The sequence below is a fragment of the Ursus americanus genome, chromosome X (assembly GCF_024610735.1).
Source record: "Ursus americanus isolate L20-20 chromosome X, mUrsAme1.1.p, whole genome shotgun sequence".
NCBI classification, from domain to species: Eukaryota; Metazoa; Chordata; class Mammalia; order Carnivora; family Ursidae; genus Ursus; species Ursus americanus.
This window is the reverse complement of record NC_142164.1, coordinates 92,959,514-92,982,130: the sequence shown is the minus strand read 5'-3', so window position 1 is coordinate 92,982,130 and position 22,617 is coordinate 92,959,514. Positions and strand designations below refer to the sequence as shown.

The window sequence follows — 22,617 nt, the reverse complement described above, 5'->3', positions numbered from 1 at the left end:
ACTGTCCTAAATTGGTTTTCAACTACTTAGCAAAAAGCTCTGAATCACAAAAATTTGAGTATAAATGTGGGCATTGACTCTGCCCATATTTAAGAATATTATCTCCTCCCCTTCTAGTTTTTCCTGATGTTTTTCATTATCATTAAGTTAACACAAAGAAGCTAAATGTGAACAGATACTAAAACTTAAAACCAGAAACGTATGATGACCAAAGAAAAGATAAAATGGAGTGATTATGATGTTTATAACTTATGTTCTTCTTGAAGCTTCATTTTTTTACTGTTTCCTAAATATTATTCTGGTACCATTTATTAATTAGGCATAAATATCCAAGGCCATTTTAAAGACAGTCATGACCATGTTAGTAGATACTTTATAGTAATACAGTCATAATTGAAAAACACAATTGCTAATGTTGATAATTTGACAGGAAAGGAAAATTCTTGGCCACCAATACTGTCACTTCTTGAGAAAGATTAAAATACAATTGCACAGGTGAGAATGAGTTCCCCTCTAAAGAGCAGGCAGCCAGGAAGGTTCGCATATCCCTGGGCCTGGGGAACAAAACTTCCAGAAATGCTTCTACAATTGGAGGAAGGGGGTTCTGGGAAGAAAGGCCGTATACATTAATGTTAATTTTGTACTAAAAAAGAAGGCCACATGCTTTCCTGGATCTTTTCATGAGCCCTAAGGTGATAGAGTAGCTTAGCAATGGAGGGCAGATTGCCACATCCTGTGGCGCTCCATAGCGAAGGCCAAGGCAAACACATTAAGTATCCTCCTTAACAAGCAGTTCCATAGTCATGTTGTCTGTGGTGATTCAATGTTCACGGTATATCAATGGCCACATTCAATTAGCATTGTTAATTTAAACATTTTGGTTTGATTGTTCCGTTATTATTTAATTTATACAGTGATTACTTCATTTTTATAACTGCATAGAAGATGTAAGCTACAGATATGCTTTTTTATATATTTGTTTGAACCTACATAAGTAATTGCCTAGTAAAAATAATTGAAGCCCACAGAGGGAGACCAGAATAACTTTTATCCTTTCCTTAAATTGTCTGAACAATGACCAAGTTTGAGAGGCATGGCTTTAAAGAAGTAGCAAATTCTGTTAAGGTGATCCCCTTGACAACAGAGTAAGTAAAAATTGTCCTGTCAAAATAAACTTGAATATAGAAAGCAAATCAACACAGAGACATTTTTTCCCTCACCTGTCAGTTTGGCAAAAAAATCAGTGTTTGGCCATTCACCGTTCTGTGACACTATGAAGCACCAGGCACTGTCCTCCATCCCTTTGATCCAGCAATCCTCCTTCTAAAAATCCACCAAATACACCTGCATATGCTCCAACTGACAAGCTTTTAGCTAGATCAGTGATTCTCAAACAGTGAGAGGGAATGATTTTGAGCTTCCTCCCCTAGGGGACATTTGGCAAAGAGGGGAGACATTTAGGGTTGTCACAACCCGGGGAGGATGTGTGGTACTGATATCTAGTGGTCAGAGGCCAGGGAAGCTGCTAAGCAACCCACAATGCACAAGACTGTCACCCAGCAAAAAACAAGCTGTTCCAAATAGTGCAGAAGTTGAGAAACTCTGATATAGATCAATTCTTTTATTTATGTGATAAACTAGGCTACTTTCCATAGTTCCAATCTTCTGTTTTGCTTTCAGATTTTAGGGATATCTTTTTGTGATTCTGGTCAGCATTTATGGTTTAGGTCTGTTTTGCTTTTTGTGTCATCCTTGCTCAGGGGCTACGTAATCTCTGTATCGTTCCAATTTTAGTAAGTGTGCTGCCGAATCTAGGACAGGTCTGTTTTGCTTTGATTCCTGTGTGATAGATGAACTTAGAAATATCTATTAAGTTAAAATATCTTAATAATTAGAGAACCTTAAGGAAAAAAAAAGTCTAAGTGCCAGAACGAAAGCAATTGTAAGCATTTATTTGCTGTCCCGTACTTAGATTTCGTGTATCCCTGCAATGAAATTCTAACTTAGAGCTTTGAAACCAGCAAAATACAATTAGATTTTCACCAGATACACCAAACTCTACAGGGTACTTTGTTTTATCGTTTCCTTCTGTGAATATTGTGCATTTCTAGAGGGTTCTTTGACACAAATGCTGCCTAAACAAAGTGACAACTGTTGAAGGCAAAGAGGTTGTGCAAGTTCAATGCCAGTTGTGAGCTATATGTGCTCACACATTTTTGATCACTGCACATGGAGCCCCAAAACTTTTCAAATGCTTATTAAAAAGAGCTAACACATGAATCAGAAAAGCATAGCTGCCTTATGAAAAGTACTATACTGTGATAACACAAAGTTTACATCTACTTAGCAAAGAAGGTGTATACATTTTGTACTTGAAAAACCTTTAAGATCTTTTATCTTCCTGATTCTCCAAAACTTGATTGTATAAAAGCCGATTTTGAGGAGCTAACTTTCCCTCTCCATATAAATCATTCCCTCATGTTCTTCGTCCCTCTCACTTTCACTGTGTATACTAATTTACCTGCAGAGATGCCAATACTGTATATAGTTGATATCCACAAGTATTTCCATTTAATTATTGAAGCCTTTATGGGAATGGCAGTGTCAAAAGGAAACTAAGAAATGAGAAACTAATTTTAGCTTCCAAAGCATTGAAACTCCTGTGCGGATCTGTCTTTATAGTTGTAATAATTCTGATTATAAGAATCTCCATTGGTAAAAATAGAGATGTAATTATCAGCTGGGGACAGACGGTGAATCAAGTAATAATGATGTGAGCAAATTTCCATGCTACGTATATCTCCCTTGTCTAGAACTCAAATACATTGGATATAAGCCCCTAAGGAAGAGGGACAGAATCAGCATTGACAAAAATCATGATTAAAATAATCATGATTCTACATTATGTTTTAAAGCTGATCTGTTGGAGTCTCATATTTTATTCGAAAAATCATGTTCTCAATTAAGAAATAAGCCCTTTGCCATGTTCCCAATTTGGACAGAATCTGTAGCCACTGAGTTATTAACAGCTAAGTCAGTATATTATCTGGTTGTTGGATAAAATCAGTTTCATGATAAATATAGCTGGCAACTTTAAAAGAATAAATGCAGGCTTCTCAAATAAGTATTTTAAAAATTCAAAGCTGCAAGTCAACTGTCCTTAGTACCACTGTAATAATCCTTTTAATATTGGAGAAATTTTCTACACTTTTTAAACATTAAAAGACACTTCATGAAATCAGTATTCAGAATAAGTATCTAACTTCAGTTATGTTTGAACAGGTATGTAAGTACTCACTTCTGTTGTTTTTTTCTATCTTACAATGTATAATGGTTAGCACAGGCTTGTCTTCTCAGAAAACCTCCAATTGTCAGTTGTCCCCCATACTGAGAAAATATTCATGAACCACTAAGACCTATAGATTCCAAGTCAGTTAAACTTCGTAGCTGTGGAAAAATTCATGAATTTGGGTGAGAAAATATTGTCTCCAAGGCCAATATCTAAACATACTTTTAAAAGAACATTTTTTGGGTGCCTGGTTGGCACAGTCAGTTAAGCATCAGACTCGTGGTTTCGGCTCAGGTTGTGATCTCATGATCGTAGAATCAAGCCCAGCGAAGAGCTCATGCACAGTTCAGAGTCAGCTTGAGATTCTTGCTCTCTTCCCTCTGCCCCTCCCCCACTCGTGTGCATCTCTCTCTCTTTCTCGCTCTCTCTAAAATAAATGAATCTTCAAAAAAAAAAAAAAAGAAGAAGAAGAAGAACATTTTTCTGGGGCACCTGAGTGGCTGAGTAAGTTAAGGATCTCACTCTTGATTTCTGCTCAGGTCATGATCTCAGGGTTATGAGATGAGCCCCAGGTTGGGCTCTGCACTCAGCAAGGAGTCTGCTTGACTCTCTTCCTGAAAGAAAGAAAGAAAGAAAGAAAGAAAGAAAGAAAGAAAGAAAGAATTTTAAAAAGAACATTTTTCTTATAGTTTATGTTTATATTTACATTTCGATTCCTTTATTCATTCAGCAAATACTAATTGAGGGCTTTGTCCTCATTGAGCTTATGATCAATAGAATAGGACTGACAATAAACTGCCAATGACACAACTAGTTTTAAAATTATTACAATGATAACTGCTACCGTGAATAAGTAAAGGAGGCTAGGAGAGCTAGGTGCTGGGACCCTGACTGCTAAGGATTTCCCCAAGAGGAGACCAATACACCAAACCTGAAGGGTGAGTGAGAGTTAGCTGGATATGGAGGGAAAAATCACCTTCAATTTATCAGAGCAGCATGTGGGAATTTTCCGTGGTAGAAACCAGCTTGGCCCATGTAAGGAAGAACTATTATGGATGGAACAGAAGGAGTTGAAAGAACTTCTCAAGAGATGAAGGGGGCAGGGAACCTGAGTGGCTCAGTGGGTTAAGTGTCTGCCTCTGGCTCAGGTCATGATTCCAGGGTCCTGGGATCGAGCCCCATGTTGGGCTCTCTGCTCAGTGGGGAGCCTGCTTCTCCCTCTGCCTCCACCTGCAGCTCCCCATTTGTGCTCTCCCTCTCTCTCTTCCTGCCAAATAAATAAAGTCTTAAAAAGAGAGAGAGAGAGAAATGAAGAGAGCAAAATAGGGAAGACCATGTTGGGTATGGTGAGGATTTGGGATAAGAATAACTGTAGGCCACTGAATGTTTTTATGTGCTTATGGAAGTAATGTGCTCTTTTAATGGTAAAGTGAGCAAAAGGGGGTTAAGAGAGAAGTCAATGAAATTTCCCCAGTAGTTCAGGGCAAGTAGTAGCTTGCAAGAGGGTGAGAGGATGATACAGATTAAGATGAAGAAATGCCCTGATGTGTGTAAAGAGGGAGATACATGAGCAGTCCTGACTGACTAGAATCACAAGCTTACTGCTTCTGTCCTATATTCATACTCTTAATATATATACAGAATATTTAATCAAACAGATTTAGAGAATTGCACCATGACATATAGATACAGATACAGATACACACACACACACACACACACACACACACACACATAGTGTCGTAATACAATAATGGTAATCATCATTTGGATGTGCCAGCGGTCATTATATTGAACAAAAGCGGCATGTCTACCATCCAGATAGTATCCCTGCATAATTAGTATTCAATCTAATGTCTGTACCATAATGCCAAAAGATCAAGTAGAAGGAGCTATGTTAGCCAAGGGTGCCATTACTTGGGTGAATTTTCTCAGGACAATGACTGAGTTTTAATCAATATGGTAGAATCAGAAATTTTTAAAAACAATACTTGATTAAATGTGATAAATAATTTAAAATATTGAATCGTAACACATTTATTTACAAAATCAATAACCATTTTAATCTTACATTAAATACATTTTATGGCAAACTCAACAAAAATATCTCCATGATGGAGAAATGAATATCAAAGTATAATGGAAATCGTAAGCCATGTTACTTCCCTTATTTTCTGTAGTTTCCTGTGCTGTAATAAAAAGCATGTACATTTGTTTCACAAAAAGACAAAACAAGCATATAAGAAATGAAGGTAATTACTGAAGACAAAATTGAAATACGCTAGATTACAAGGTATTCAAAGAAAATAGAGGATGATGGATAAATTACCAGGAGCTACTTTCTTTGAACATATAATTAAGAATTGCCATCTATATACTGTTATTATTTTTATAAAATTGCATCTTTTTGAAGGGGTATTTCATTTACATGTTTCTACTTCACTTTTGTAAGGTCATTTCAAAGACCAGACATTTTGATTAACTTAAAATAACTGCATTTTCCTCTGCTATGGCCGAAGAACAGTAAGCAACAAAATGAAAATTGGCCACACACCTGATGCTCTTCTTACATATTTTCTTTTGAAAAAAGATACCAGAAATGAAAGATAAAGGAACTTCCTGAAACACAAATATTTCATCTGAGCTTTTAGCAATTACAGCCAATTTCAGACTGTATCCACGATTTAGGGATTATACTTTTTTACTTTCTTTTCATAGAATATTCTTTTGTGTAATTCTGAAAAACCTCACTCAAAAATGGAAGATGGGCACATTAGTACAAGCACTATCACAGAATACCCATCTAGAACTTTATTTTTTTTTAAAAAAATTTTATTTATTTATTTGACAGAAATAGAGACAGCCAGCGAGAGAGGGAACACAGGCAGGGGGAGTGGGAGAGGAAGAAGCAGGCTCCCAGTGGAGGAGCCTGATGTGGGGCTCGATCCCAGAACGCTGGGATCATGCCCTGAGCCAAAGGCAGATGCTTAACCACTGCGCTACCCAGGCACCCCCCCATCTAGAACTTTAAATGATAATAAAGGTAAGATCTAACAGTTACAGGACACTCACTGAGAACCCTGTACTTTCTAAGGATTCCACATCTATTTGCACATTGAATTATCAAAGATAACCTGTGTAACAGATACTGTTATCTCCACATTACAGTTGAAGAATCTGAGTTTATAGTCAGGAATTTTTTGCAAGGTCCACAGAGACCAAATGGAAGAATGAACACTGTCCAACTTCACACTTCACAGCCTAGGGTATCAGGCCTGTCATATGGCACAGTTGCTGAGAATGCACTATCGTATCATAACCTGGAAGTGTGCAGGTCCTTAGGGTCAGAGATCAGAGGAAGAGAAGGCAGCAGTGGAGATGGAGAACAGACGCCCAGTGAGATAATAAATTAAGAAAGCTAAACCAAGAGCAAAGAGGACTTCAACTACTCAAATAGTGAATTCTGCTGATGGGTTGATTAAGTTCAGAACACAAATCTGACCACTGGATTAAAGGCATAAAAGGCAAAGTTGGCGGTCTAGTCAAGGAAGGTCCTACTAAAGTGGGGTGGACAGAAGTCTTAATGCAGTGAACTGACCGGAGAAAATGAAGTGAGGAGAAGCAGAACAAAGGGTCTAGATGAAGCCAATGTGAGGTCTTGGGAGAACCAATGACAGGCTTTTCAGGGGCTGTTTGTAATTACAAACAGAATCTCACAGCAGAGTTTACGTATAACATACAACCAGACACAGCAAGCTGACTAGCCTTTGGTGAAATGAGACCAGCTGGACACATAAAGCAGCAAATCAGACACAGAAGGGACAAGTTAGTCAAAGAACAATGCCCTTGAGCTACGAAACACCTGGGAAATAGAGGAGCCATGACTCTGATATACAGCTAAACATTAAAACTGCTCCCTACAGGGAACATCCCACAAAGAAAAGTTACTGAACTAATCCCCAGGGAGGCACAAAGAACACCTGGACCAGGAGTTACTTAGCAAGAAGAAATAGAAGTATAGGGAAACTTCCGCCTTCAGAGAATGATTTGTAATCATCAAGAAGTGACATGGTAAAACAAAGTCTAAATATTTAAGGAGAATAATATCCTGGTAGGACAATACCAACTGACTTAAATAGAACAATTCATAAATAAAACATGTTGGATAGATGTTCATTGAACCTCTTGACAACAGTCTGTGTTTTGTTCATTTTGGTATCTGAGATGAAACATAGTATCTGACAGCAAAAGTGCTCACTTGATTGTTGTTCAACGGTAAGAGTATTAAAATGATCAATCCTGCTTAATGCAAGGAAGTCGTGCATGTGAAGAGTGGGGATGGAGAGAGAGCAGAGGGCTCCTGGCATTTTCATTTAATGAGACTTGATAGTTTTACTGGGCCGGTGGAAAGAAGATGAAAATAAATGGAGGCTGACAGGAAGAGAATGGTGGGGATTCTTACCTCCTACTTATTATGTTTACATGGAGGAGCCTATTCACTCACAAGGTAAAGTAGGAGAGGAAAAAAAAGCTCCATCTTCAGCCCGCCTCCTCCAGCATGACTTGCCATCCTAGGAAAAGCAACATATTGAATCAGTGAATATGGGTGAACAGAACATGAGCAGATCAGCAGACCCTTCTCTTTCTGTCCCCAAAATTTGAATCTAGGAAACCATCCTTTCTCCTCCTCCTTCATGTGTAAGTTCCTTTTTCTCTGCAGGAAGTCTATTACTGGCCAACTTGATGTGCATACGTTCAATTTTGGGAAGGTAGCAATCAGCCCAATGTGTCCAAAATTCCAAACCACATTCTAGGTCATCTTTATGAATAATTAGCTGACATTTTAATCTCTGTCTGCCTTATTTCTACAGCTACTTCTCAGTTGGTTATAAACTCGGATGAGGGTGTAATTAATATTCCCTCCTAAAACCCCATCACAGTTCAAGCCACAGAGTGAAGTACTTTAATTTCTACCATATAGGATTTAAGAGACAACAGGAAAGACAAAATGGCAGGGACAGCATGACTCTTTGGACACTAACTTAATGTGCTGGGTAAACTATTTAAATTATGCTCAAGAGGGAAAATAGCTGGTTTCCCTCTGCATATACTGAAGAGTCAAATCATATTCAAAGTCCTGGCCAGATTTGTCCCTTAATAAAGAAATAGGGGAGAAGGCAAGGGCAAGCAGGGACACTTAGAGTGCAAGCAAGTTGCTCACATTCTTGAAATGACAGGAAAAGGAAGAAAATTATAACGAGGTATTGTTAAAAAGATCAGACAAGAGAGAGGTCAGCATGAAGACAGAGAAAATATTAAAGCCGAGAGGGAACCGATCACTCTGCTTCGGTATGGAAAGACATGCTCGGGACACGTGGGTGGCTCAGTCCGTTAATCATCCGCCTTCGGCTCAGGTCATGATCTCAGGGTCCCGGGATTGAGCCCCATGTTGGGCTCCCTGCTCAGCAGGGGTCTGCTTCTCCCTCTCACTCTGCACCCCTCCGCCCTGCTCGTGCTCCCATGCTCTCTCCCTCCTCTCTCTCTCAAACAAATAAGTAAAATCTTAAAAAAAAAAAAAAAAAAAGACATGCTTCAGAGCACTTAAGTGGTGCAGTCGGTTGGGCATCTGACTCTTGCTTTCGCCTTGGGTCCTGATCTCAGGGTCCTGAGATCCAGCCCCATGTGAGGCTCTGTGATGGGTGCAAAGCCTGCTTAAGGTTCTCTCTCCCTCTGCCTCTCTCTCTTTAAAATAAATAAATCTTAAAAAAAAAAAAAAGACAAAGACATGCTTCAAGAGAACAAAAAGAACAGTCACAAATTAAAGTGTCTGACCAAAAAATGAGCTTGTTAAATTTGATAGCACTAAGCAGAGAAAAAAGGATTTCAGAGGGAATGATGGGTGAAGATAAGCCTGCAATCTTTCCATATAGTTATTTTGAACATCAAATATTATTTTTCATTATGAAAAGTAATGAAGCAATTAAATTAGAATCATATCAAATATTGTATTTTCAAGAACATTTTGAGAGTTTATTATCCTAATATGCCTTTCAAATTTCCCAAAATGTGTTGGCAGCTTCCTAAGACATCTTGCTCATCTAGGAGAAAGTAGACAGTTTTTAGGTAGTAACCTTTAAATTTTTTCAGTTTTATTGAGATATAATTGACATACAGTGTTGTATAAACTTAAGGTGTATAGCATAGTACCCAGATTTACATATACTGGGAAATGATTCCCACAGTAAGTTTTGTTAACATCTATCACCTCATGTATTTCCAAAAAGTACATGTTTTTTTCCTGTGATGAAAACTTCTAGAATCTACCCTCTCAGCAAGTTTCAAATATTTTAGGTAGTAACATTGGATCAGTTCCTATTATCAGATTTATGATTTCTTTAGTTTACAAACTGATAAGTATATAAGGCAATAAAGTAGTAAGAACATATTACAATGATTCCTATATATGAACCTTTCATTCTACCTTCCCTTATACATAGAATCATTTTCCTTTATTAGGGATAGGTTTCCGATAGAAATCAAGCTTTGAACACTTACTCCCAGTTAAGTTTCTACAATGAAATTTAATCAGCCATTAAACTTCACTTAAGAGTAACAGAATGACACAAAACAATCTTTTCACATCTGAATGGCCATTCCTGAAGTACTATAAATATCATTTGCCTGCTTTTTAAGTTTGGTCCATTTTAATCAAGAAATACTTAAGAAATTTATTTGAGCCCTGAAACTTGGCAGTTAAGTGTTACACATTTGAACTCTGAGGCTAATCCATTCTATTATCTCCTTCCCTGATTTGCCTATTAGTCAGTTTTTACTATTAGTTGAAAAAAGGAAGGCTTATAGGGTTTCATTTATTAAAAACTGAATATCCAGGGGCGCCTGGGTGGCTCAGTCCATTAAGCATCTGAATTTTGGTTTCAGCTCATGTCATTATCTTAAGGTCATGGGATCGAGCCTCTCCTTGGGCTCCGTGCTCAGTGGGGAGTCTGCTTCAGGATTCTTCCTCTCCCTCTGCCCACCTCCTCCCGTAAGCACTCTTTCTCAAATAAATAAAAGTCTTATAAAAAACTGAATTCCCAGTGGTGCCTGGGTGGCTCAGTTGGTTAAGCGTCTGCCTTCAGCTCAGGTCATGATCCCAGGGTCCTGGGATGGTGCCCCGCTGCAGGCTCCCTGCTCTGCGGGGAGCCTGCTTCTCCCTCTCCATCTGCCTGCTGCTCCCCCTGCTTGTGCACTCTCTTTCTCTCTGTCTCAAATAAATAAATCAAAAAAAAAAAAAAAAAGAATTTCCAAAATTCCTCTAATTATTTTGCTAAAGGAAGTTCTGGTTCCAGGTTATACTATTTCCAAGATAAATGAGATTGGTTTCCATCTGTCCAATTTTAATTTGAAGAAATAATTCCATAAAGAGTCATTGGGAATGTTGCCAGTAGAATAGTCCGCACTTTCCATGTGGCTATATTCCAGTTTTATTTATAAATTTAAGACCTATGTGATTAATTCGGACTTATTTGAAATTACAAAATTAAAATTTACTCAGATAAAAGGAAATAGCAACTATTAAAAATAGCATTATTAAAATTTAATTGTATGACTTAATAATACTGTCTCCTTTTTTTGCAAAATGAGTACTACTTATATCTAGCTGGGTAAATAAAAAGAATGCAATTTCTCTGAGATATCATACTTTTTCTGTATTTCCTAAGAACCTATGGGATGCAGTTGGATATATGGGAATGAAATTATTCTGGCAATGTTTTTTTTTCATTTATTAAGAAATATTTAGGGAGGAGTTGAGGTGGCAGAGATGTAGGAGGACATTATGCTTGCCTCATCCTTAGTACACAGCTATATAATTATCAAGTCATTCTGAACACCCAGGAAATCAATCTGAGAATTGAGAGAACAACTGCATTAGACTGCACAAGGGGGAGAAAGAGGCTACAACGTGGAAGGTAGGAGGTGCAGTGATGTAATTTGGGGGAGAAAAGAATTGTGGGTGCTGCTGAGGGGAGGGAAGCCTGATCAGGGAGAGAGGAGAAAGAGAGAAAGAGAAAGCAAGAAAGAGAGAGAGGTAAAGCAGCACACAGTGGATTGCAGAAGAAAAACATTTCCCCAAAAACATTGACCGGGAAAAAAGGGGGGCTGATTATGGCAAGAAATGTTTAATAGTTCCGTTCTCTTCCATGTATATTGTCAAGGCTACTTTATAAGAAACAGCACCCATTGGAAGTTCTGTGTCCTGGGAAACGTTTTAGTTACAAGGGAACTAGGATTATTAGTCCTAGTCCATTACAGTGGAGCTCAAAGATGATTTCTAGTCTCAGTAGGGGATTTGACATACTGCCTAGGGCTCTATCCTAAGATCTGGAGACAGCACTCTTTGCCTTACGAAAGAGAAGGTGTATGTGAGGAAAAGAGCTTCCCACACCATGGTGTTACCAGGGACAGAAAAGTCTCTCTTCTCTTTCTTTCTTTCTTTCTTTCTTTCTTTCTTTCTTTCTTTCTTTCTTTCTTTCTTTCTTTAGATTTTTTAAATCTATTTGAGAGGGAGAGGGAGAGTACAGAGGTGGGAGGGAGAAGCAGACTCCCCACTGAGCAGGGAGCCTGATGTGGGGCTCAATCCAGGACCCTGAGATCATGACCTGAGCTGAAGGCAGACACTTAACCAAGCCAAAGGCAGCCACTCCACCAACTGAGCCACCCAGGTGCCCCCAGAAAAGTATTTCATGTGTAAGTGGTGCTCAGTAAGTACTTTTGGATGAATATATGAATAGATTTTATAAATCCAAAGTAAATGTAATATAGCAGAGACTACAAATTGATTCCCAATATTTCTTTCTTTCATTCTCCTTTGTTAGTAATAGAAGGCCCCCCAAATTTATCTTGATCTGTCAAGAGACATTTCCCAGCCTCACTTGCAGCTAGATGTGTACATATGACTGAGTTCTGACCAAAGAGATCCAAGTAGAAATGATGCATGCATCTTCAGGTCATGGCTTTAAAGGGAACCCGCTTGCTCTCCACTGCAGATGGGACTGCACAGTTGATGGGCAGATGAAGACAACACGGGATGGTAAAGCAACAAGAGAAAAGAAACCTGGGTCCCTGGATGATCTAAGGGACACAGGCATCACACTCCTTGGACCTTCAAGTCCAGGCTTTCATGTGAAAAAGTAAAAGCCTGTCTTATTTGTCATTATCATTTGGTCAATGTTAAAACAACAAGTATAGTCTTCATTAATAAGTAAGATGAGTTGGGGCACCTGGGTGGCTCAGTTGATTAAGCATCTGACTCTTGAACTCAGCTCAGCTCATGATCTCAGAGTAAGTTCAAGTCCCACGTTGGGCTCCACACTGGGCATGGATGTACTTAAAAAAAAAAGAAAAATGTAAGATGACTCATTGGTTTTCTATTTAAAAATTGTCCCCAACGATGCATAGAAGCATGGAAGATCATATGCCTAATTGATTATGGTAGAACATCATCTAAGTGGGATTGGATTAAGTTGGGGGGGGCTATCCATATTACCTCAGGAATTTCTTGACTTGTTAATAATGAATATTTAGTTAAGTAAGTCGTTATTACATATTAAAACTACAGTTGACCCTTGAACAACATGGGTTTGAACAGTGTGAGTCCACTTACACATGGGTTTTTTAAGACAAAGACGGTACAGTACTATAAGCATATTTTCTCTTATGATTTTCTTTCATTTTTTTCTTTAAAGATTTACTTAGGGGGGCCTAGATGGCTCAGCTGGTTGAACGTCAGACTCTTGATTTACACTAAGGTCATGATCTCAGGATACTGGGATTGAGCCTTGCATCCGGCTCCACACTCAGCACAGACTCAGCTTGAGATTCTCTCTCTCTCCCTCCTCTGCCTCTCTCTGCTCGTGCTCTCTCTCTCTCTCTAAAATAAATGAATAATCTTTTTTAAAAAAAGATTTTAAGAGAGAAAGTGTGGGGGGAGCGGCAGAGGGAGAGGGAGAGAGAAACTTTTTTAAAAAAGATTTATTTTTTATTTGATGAAGAGAGAACACAAGCAGAGGGAGCAGCAGGCTGAGGGAGAAGCGGGCTCCCCGCTGAGCAGGGAACCTGGCATGGGGCTCGATCCCAGGACCTTGGAATCATGACCTGAGCTGAAGGCAGATGCTCAACCAACTGAGCCACCCAGGTGCCCCCGGGAGAGAGAAACTTAAGCAGACTCTGCATTCATCAAGGAGTCCCATGTGGGGCTCAATCTCATGACCTGAACCGAAATCAAGAGTCAGACACCCAGGCTCCCCAGTCTCTTACGACTTTCTTAATAACATTTTCTTTTCCCTATCTTACTTTATTGTAAGAATACAGTATATAATACATATAACACACAAAATATGTGTTAGTCACCTGTGTATGTTTTTGATAAGGCTTCTGATCAAAAGTAAGCTATCAGTAGTTAAGATTGTGGGCAATCAAAAGTTATATGCAGATTGTCTATTGTGAAAGGGGTTAGTGCTCCTATCCCCTGCATTGTTCAGAATCAACTGTTCTTTACCCTCTCATAACTCCTTCAGTTATATTTCATTTATATGATTTTTATCACTGAAATAATTAGAGAGCTGATAAAACTGGAATCAAAGTAAAAAAAAAACAGATGTGCTTGAAGCAAACTAGGTTTGTTGGGGGATGTAGCTGGTTTAAGTTAAAATTATTCAGATTATGACCTGCTAATGGGGAAGCACAAGCCACCCACAAGGGTTTGGCAGGTAGCTCCCTCAGCATCCCAGCTCCCACTTCAGGGAAGTGAAAACCCCAGGATTGTTTTGATTGAAGGGGCATTTTCAATATACCCACACAAAGGAAGTAAAGTCATGAGATTTACTATTGACAAGCCCTGAAAACCAGGGTGGGGTGGGTACACAGTAAGCTTGGGGAAGGGCAGCCCCCCCCCCCCCCCCGCCTCATCACGAGCCATCAGGAGACAAAGGGCAGGGGAGCAAGTACCTATTACTTAATAGGTGGTTGAGGCAGAGGTCATTAACTTTTTGCAGGCTTAACTCCAAGTGGTTACTTTAAAAGGTGCCCTGATAAAACCAAAGCTCTGAAACTTGTGGTGAGAATCCTAAGCTCCAGTCTTTATCTCAACGTCCAGACTCTGGGTGTGAGCAGGGTTGTCATACTGTCAAATGCCTGGGCAGCAACTTATAATAGCTGTTTTCTGATCACACTAGGGAAGATATTTTTGTTCCTGCAAGGAATTGCATGTTCAATTTTGTGGTCAGCTTGCTTTCTGAATAATGCATAAACATAGATTTCTTTTACCCTTGAATTTAATGATAGAGAGCTACAGAAATTTCCCTTTCCATGTGGATTAGGCTCATTCCCAATTAGTTCATTTGGAACTCAATTGAAAAATAAAGATTGCATCACTGGGATTTGATTTTGCCAGATCATCATATTAACTTTTTGAGAAATCTTAAGATAAATGTCAGAAGGATTATGAGGGCCCAAGTTCACTGTCCGAAATTAAAATCAAGATGGTTTTGTCCTTCTGTACCTGTGGGCATTTTCAGTCCTTACTAAACTCAACGTTCAGACAAGTTCGACCAAAATAGTTGAATCCTAAAGCTGAACTTGTTTGAAACAGATCTTCCTCTAATTATTATTATCATCTTTCTGCAGCTAAACAACAAATACTGCTTGCTGAACACTACAGATCTCAGAAGAATCGTCACTTTAGGTAAGAGGGCAAAGGAAATAACCTTGCCATAATGTTAGCACTTTAAAGTTTATTTCTCTTTTTACTGGTATTGTACAAAACACAAACATTATAGCAGTAAACTTGACTTCCTAGCAGGCATCAGATATATCTAAAAATAATGACTGACACAAACATAAATCCCTCTACTACTACCAGGGTTAAAACATTTCATTACCAAAATGTTTACCCGAAAAGATGAACTGCCCCAAATCAATATCTTAATATATATTCAAAGGTACAAAACTCTTAAGAGCAATCCATGGCTTGCTCAAAATGTGCTTTTCATTCTGCTGGTGGCATATTATTTATTACAAGTGAAAAGTTGTACATTTGGAAAATGAGATAAAATATTTTAAATTATTTGTTGTCAAAATTAGATGCCAGACTTCCTAGTAAAAAACTGTAATTTACATGTAATGTATACCTTATGCTTGATTATAAAAAAATGTTTGGGCATTACATCTAATTTATGTGAATTCTTCCATTTCTTTAAAAAGGAAGCATTTTATCTAAGCTTGTGTTTCTAAAATTAAGGCTACAACACATGGTCTCCATCATATTCCTTAAAATGAAAAGGAAATTGCAAAAAGAAAGGAAGAAATTAAAGTAGACTAGAAGTGGAAATTTCAGTTATTACAGATTTTTCTCTTTTTACTATTGACAGAATCATAATCTCTGTCTTATTAATCTATTCATAATTTTAATTACTGCCATTTGGGGATATGACAACTAAGTGAAGACAGCAAATGTAAGAACTGAGAACTCTTTAAGCACTACTCAAATGATGTATAAGTAAATGGATGTTATGAATATCTCAAAAAAATTTTCCGCACTGTACTTCAAAATCAAAGTGGCTATTTGAAACACCACTAAATCTTGTTAGTTAAAGCAATCAAGAAGTATGCATATTACCATACCAAAACTTTGTTTAATATTTTGAGAACTGTTTTGCAATATAAGTAGTTTCCTTTCTAACCCTGGCTCTTTTATTATCTGTATTTAAGAACTTTTTTGAGGGGGGGAGGGTCCGTAGACTTCACCAGACTACTAAAGATTAAGAACCCCTGCTTTAAAGTGCTCTCGCCTATTAATTAACCTTATTACGGTGATAAGTTCACAATTTAAACATACATCAAACCATCATGTTGCACACCTTAAATTTACACAAATGTTGTATATCAATTATATCTCAGTAAAGCAAAGAAAAAACAGCAAAGAAAGTGGACAAATAATTAGCACTCTGCACCTCAACCACACTGTGTTTGTAATGAAAAAATACTCATGATTGTGATTTTCTCACCTTGACATCTTTATTACCATTATCTGAACTCCTTTTTAAAAACACTGCACAATTTGTCAGTTCTGAGGTAGGAGTGTTCGAACAAAATTCACCAGTCAGTATGACAACTATGTTATTCTCTACCTGATTCCTAGAGAGAAATATCTCCTGGTACCTTGACTCTTAATTTATATGATCATACTTGAGATAGCAGAAAATAAACTATGTCAAACTATGTCAACTATGAAATATTAAAACTTCCTTGGTATGCATTATCTTGTCATTTTTCTGGTATCTATACATAAATAACTAATGTAAAATATGAGTATCTATAAATATATGAATGCACATACACACATACCTCTCCCCCCCCAAGAAAGATGACTGCTAACTGGCAAAAAATATACAAGATGACAGAAATCACTACTAAATAATATACGAAGAGATACTACTACACAAAACATATCTAAAAGATATATTGGGGCTCCTGGGTGGCTCAGTCGGTTAAGCGTCTGCCTTCAGCTCAGGTCATGATCCCAGCGTCCTGGGAGCATGCCCCGAGTCGAGCTCCCTGCTCAGTGGAGAGTTTGCTTCTCTCTCTGCTCCTCCCCACCGGCTCATGTTCTTTCTCTCACTCTCTCTTTCAAATAAATAAATAAAATCTTTAAAGGAAAGTTAAAAAAAAAAAAAAGATGGACTATATTAAAGGAGACTAAGCGAGTACACGGGGAATCTGCTACATGAATATGAATATATGACTAATTCAGCTGGTCACTGTGGACAAATGAATTTGCTCATTGGGGCAGTAACAATCTCTATAATTTTGCAAAAATTAGTGTGACACTATAACAAGTGTTCTGTATGTTTTTATGCTTTAAATATTTTTCTATTCAAACAATTCCTTACTCAAACTACTTGTTCAAATACACTTTACTAATGTATATTTACACTAAATAAAATATTTTAAATTTTCATTTTTTGATTCCTTGTCCATTTATAAAACAAACAGACTACTAGGTCTTTAATTGTGGACTCGGGGACTCCTGAGTGGCTCAGTCAGTTGGGCATCTGCCTTTCGCTCAGGTCATGATCACAGGGTCCTGGGATCAAGTCCTGTATCAGCCTCCTTGCTCAGTGGGGAGCCTGCTTCTTCCTCTGCCTGCCGATCCCCCTGCTTGTGCTCTCTCTCTCTCCTACTCTCTCTCTCATAAATAAATAAATAAATAAATAAATAAATAAAGCTCCTGTATCTTGGCATTAAGAAAAAAATATGTTTAAAAAATTGTGGAAGATAAATATAATTGTAATTATCTCAAAAATAAGCTTAAATATGAGATTAAATATTTATAGAATATATGTATTTTTTCCTATGTAGATACTATCAGTGATCTTGTGAAAATAAAATATAATTTAGCCATACAGAAAGTAATTACACTAAGACATAGTATCAATATTTTCCTCCTGTGTGAGCTCTAGAGTATTCTGGGGCCATGTGCACTAGAGTCCAAATAAATAGGAATATTTATGTTCCTCATAAATATGCCAAAGATTATGCTTTCGTTAAGTCAGATACACAGAAAATATAAATTGAATCTGTGCAAAAAGGGGAATTATAATATAGATAAGAGCTTTTGAAGTTTTTTACGCTGTTTTTTTGACATGAATAATCATATAGCCACCTAAATTGCAAAATTGGTAAGCATGCTCAAATCTATGTATATTTGCAGTATGTAGCACATTTGTAATACAACATCAAAATAAATTTATTATTCATTCTAAAAGCTACAGGTGGATATCAAACACTCTGGACCAACAAAAGTATGTGAAATAATAAACAGTTAGATGTAATTTGAGAGGGTTAGAATGTCTGAGGAAGATATATAAGCTTTTCTTATTATATTTAACTTCAGAGTCTTAAAGCATTAAATTGGAAATTAGTTTAATGAAAGTGATAATTAACATCATGTCACTGATCTTGTCCTACGAGTTCTTAAGAAATTAGTGCCCTGACAATAAATCATCGCTCAATCACAATGGATTCACATTCCATTGTATTTCCACTATAACAGGTAATGGAGTCCTTTTCCAATTATCTGTCACAGTGGATAGAAAATAGAATGCACGAAGAGAAAACGTGGCTCACGGAACAACAATAAAGGGACGCTTGGTTTGAATGGAACCTTGGAGAGGTACAGAAAAATGAAAATATGTAAATAAAAGTAAGATATCAACAGATGATCCAGTCGAAAGGGAAAAGCCCACAGATAATCTCCAGTGATCTACTAAGTAAATAATGCCAACTGAGCTATATAGGATTTATATAATACATAGCTGTATAGTTATGTCAATTTTCTTCCTAAGGATACTTGTAGATAAAAGCTACTAGTTATCCTGAATTCTTCATAAAATGATTTGATACCTACTACACAATCTCTTTCAGAACATTACCATTACTATTTGATTTTACTACTATAATCCAACATAGTCTAGATAAAGAACTCACATTTAACTAAATAAGTAATTACAAAGCCAAATGAAAAGGGTGTAGAACGTGTCTACCATCACCTACAACATCCTGGGCCTTGTACCAAAACTTCCGGGAAAAAAGATGTGCAAGAAATTTGTATTTTTTTGTTTTCATTGGCCTTGTTCTAGACTGAAATTTTCTGCTTTACATTTTTATTTTTTTTAATTTTTTAAACATTTTTTATTTATTCATTTGAGAGAGACAGAGAGAGAGAGGAAGAGCACAGCAGCAGAGTCAGAGGGAGAGGGAGAGGGAGAAGCGGACTCCCTGCTGAGCAGGGTGCCAGACATGGGGCTCGATCTCAACACTCCAGGATCATGACCTGAGCAGAAAGTAGTACCCACTGAGCCACCCAGGCGCCCCTGCTTTACATTTTTAATTTGGAAGAAAGAAGAGTGTGTGCAGAAAATACAAGCAACACTACTGTGCATACTCCAACAGAGCAATATCTAGGCTTTATTACATCACTTTGATCAGATGACTGGGTATTATAAATTTTAAATTTCATCTCTATGGAAACTATACAATCATTTGTCTTCTAGAAATAAAAAGAAAACATTTTGAAATGTTTCTGAAACATCCTGAAAATAATTTACAAGTTATGAAATATTTATATATGCTATGTATTTTTTAACCCGAGTAAGAATACTGTAAGTATTTTAAAAAGTGACAGTATTGTCAAAGGCGCTGCTAGAAATGGGGATTTTCACCCCACTTGCTAAAATTAAAACTATATAAATAATGGTTTTGGTTTCCACCTGTCCTGGGTTTTAGAGTGTTGAAAGGAGTGCTGCTTCCCCCCCTTACAATACAAAAGGGCTAGACCAACTTCAAATTATGGCTTTTCTTGAACTACCAGAGGGTTGAGGTCAGTCGTCCCAAATCTAACAGAAGACCGCAACACTACAGGGAGAATGAGAGAAGAACATGCATTGGCCTGGGCTAGACATAATCAGACACTGATACGAAGAACTGAACTAGAATCAGTGGCAGTTGGTGAAGACCAAACGTGGCCTGGTGAAACAATGTGAAACCCCTGAGTTGCCATCAGAAATTAGAGGAGTCCATATACTCTTATGTGTTTTTTTTTTTTTTTTCAACAAACCCCAACAGGCACTCACAGAAATGATCAGACAGACGCCTGAGAAATATCCACTGTGGTGCAGGCCTGTGGGAGGGAAACCACAGCCATAGGGGAGGAACAAGAGTCTACCAACATACTTCTCTAGATCCAGTACAGAATAGCCTCAATCTGGGGAGAAGAGCAGCAACCATTGTTATCTTAGCTAATGGTGAACAGTCACTGCATTTGGGATAATCAAATAAGACTAAAAACCAGACTCCTGGAGAAGAGGAATGATTATGCATGGAGGCTATGACTACAGTTTGGAGAGAAGCAAGATAACCAATAAGCCATATCCATGCCGCTCAGGTAAATGGTACATGCCATGCTCACTGTGAAGGTAGGAAGGTTTGAATAGTAAGTAACAGGAGACTGTAACTAGAACAGAACAGGAGAGTTATAAAAGTGTACAAAGAAACATTCTCTAAGTCACATTACAAAGTGACACAGTATCACCCAGTCACGGCAGTGTTTCACTAGGATTTCCATCACTTGGTAATTGCCAGCATCATAAGTCCTCTATTTTTCCCAGACAGACCTCTTTGAGGTTGTTCTCTGGGTACTGATTGTTTTAATTGTCATTAATACCCCATTTTAAAAGGAGTCTCCTTGCATGTCTCTGACTATGATTTATTGTTAATGATACTGATGATTGAACTTGTTTATCACTCTGTGTTTTTTTTTTTAAGATTTTATTTATTTATTCGACAGAGATAGAGACAGCCAGCGAGAGAGGGAACACAAGCAGGGGGAGTGGGAGAGGAAGAAGCAGGCTCATAGCGGAGGAGCCTGATGTGGGGCTCGATCCCATAACCCCGGGATCACGCCCTGAGCTGAAGGCAGACGCTTAACCGCTATGCCACCCAGGCGCCCCTTGTTTATCACTTTGAACTTCAAATCAGCAATGATATATACTGTACCCATATAAGATATATTTTCCCCCTCTGAAAATATAAATTTCATCATTTAAGACATCATGAAATAAATTCATCACCACAAAAATCATGAATTTTATATTGTATGTGATAACATTCAAAAGAAACCAATCAAATCAGTTAATCAAAACAATTTCCCTTCAATGTTCTTATTGAAATGTTGCCCTTTTTTGAGAGAGAGTGAGACAGGGAGGGAGGGAGGGGCAAAGGGGGAAGGAGAGAGAGAGTCTTTTTTTTTTTTTAATGATTTTTTATTATATTATGTTAGTCACCATACAGTACATCCCCGGTTTCCGATGTAAGGCTCGATGATCATTAGTTGTGTATAACACCCAGTGCACCATGCAATACGTGCCCTCCTTACTGCCCATCACCGGTCTATCCCATTCCCCCACCCCCCTCCCCTCTGAAGTCCTCAGTTGGTTTCTCATAGTCCATAGTCTCTCATGTTTCATTCCCCCTTCTGATTACCCCCCCTTTCTTTATCCCTTTCTTCCCCTACCAATCATCCTAGTTCTTATGTTCCATAGATGAGAGAAATCATATGATAGTTGTCTTTCTCTACTTGACTTATTTCACTTAGCATTATCTCCTCCAGTGCCGTCCATGTTGTAGCAAATGTTGAGAACTCATTCTTTCTGATAGCTGAGTAATATTCCATTGTATATATGGACCACAACTTCTTAATCCAGTCATCTGTTGAAGGGCATCTCAGCTCCTTCCACGATTTAGCTATTGTGGACATTGCTGCTATGAACATTGGGGTGCATATGGCCCTTCTCTTCACTACGTCTGTATCTTTGGGGTAAATACCCAGTAGTACAATGGCTGGATCATAGGGTAGCTCAATTTTTAACTTTTTAAGGGCCCTCCACACTGTTTTCCAGAGTGGCTGTACCAACTTGCATTCCCACCAACAATGTAGGAGGGATCCCCTTTCTCCACATCCTCTCCAACAATTGTTGTTTCTTGCCTTGTCAATTTTTGCCATTCTAACTGGCGTAAGGTGGTATCTCAGTGTGGTTTTGATTTGAATTTCCTTGATGGCTAATGATTTTGAACATTTTTTCATGTGTCTGTTAGCCATTTGTATGTCTTCATTGGAAAAGTGTCTGTTCATATCTTCTGCCCATTTTTTGATTTGTTTATTTGTTTCTTGTGTATTGAGTTTGAGAAGTTCTTTGTAGATCTTGGATACCAGTCCTTTATCTGTAGTGTCATTTGCAAATATATTCTCCCATTCCGTGGGCTGCCTCTTAGTTTTTCTGACTGTTTCCTTGGCTGTGCAGAAACTTTTAATCTTGATGAAGTCCCATAAATTCATTTTATCTTTTGTTTCTCTTGCCTTTGGTGATGTGTCATGAAAAAGGTTGCTTTGGCCGATGTCGTAGAGGTTGTTGCCTATGCTCTCCTCTAGAATTTTGATGGATTCCTGTCTCACATCGAGGTATTTCATCCATTTGGAGTTTATTTTTGTGTATGGTGTGAGATAGTGGTCAAGTTTCATTCTCTTGCATGTAGCTGTCCAATTTTCCCAGCACCATTTATTGAAGAGACTGTCTTTTTCCCACCGGATGTTTTTTCCTGCTTTATCAAAGATTAGTTGCCCAAAGAGCCGAGGGTCCATTTCTGGGCTCTCTATTCTCTTCCATTGGTCTATGTGTCTGTTTTTGTGCCAGTACCATGCTGTCTTTGTGATC

General features: G+C 38.0%; 1 protein-coding gene and 1 non-coding gene across 3 annotated transcripts in view; both read right to left on the bottom strand.

The window, feature by feature from the left end:
* Positions 1-22,617, bottom strand: part of LOC123803765 (uncharacterized) — a 350,423-nt gene that overhangs the window by 262,003 nt on the left and 65,803 nt on the right. Inside the window, exon 2 of one of the 2 annotated variants that reach the window (XR_015723453.1) lies at positions 7,752-7,860. Coding sequence is in view for 1 of the 2 variants with exons in the window: in XM_087860247.1 (XP_087716373.1) it covers positions 7,794-7,860 (67 nt within the window). In the remaining variant the exon portion in view is untranslated. The remainder of the gene's footprint in view (positions 1-7,751; positions 7,861-22,617) is intronic. The other variant, XM_087860247.1, reaches the window with a different exon arrangement.
* Positions 1,715-1,818, bottom strand: LOC123803782 (U6 spliceosomal RNA). The gene has a single exon (XR_006782978.1). It is a non-coding gene; the product is annotated as a U6 spliceosomal RNA (small nuclear RNA).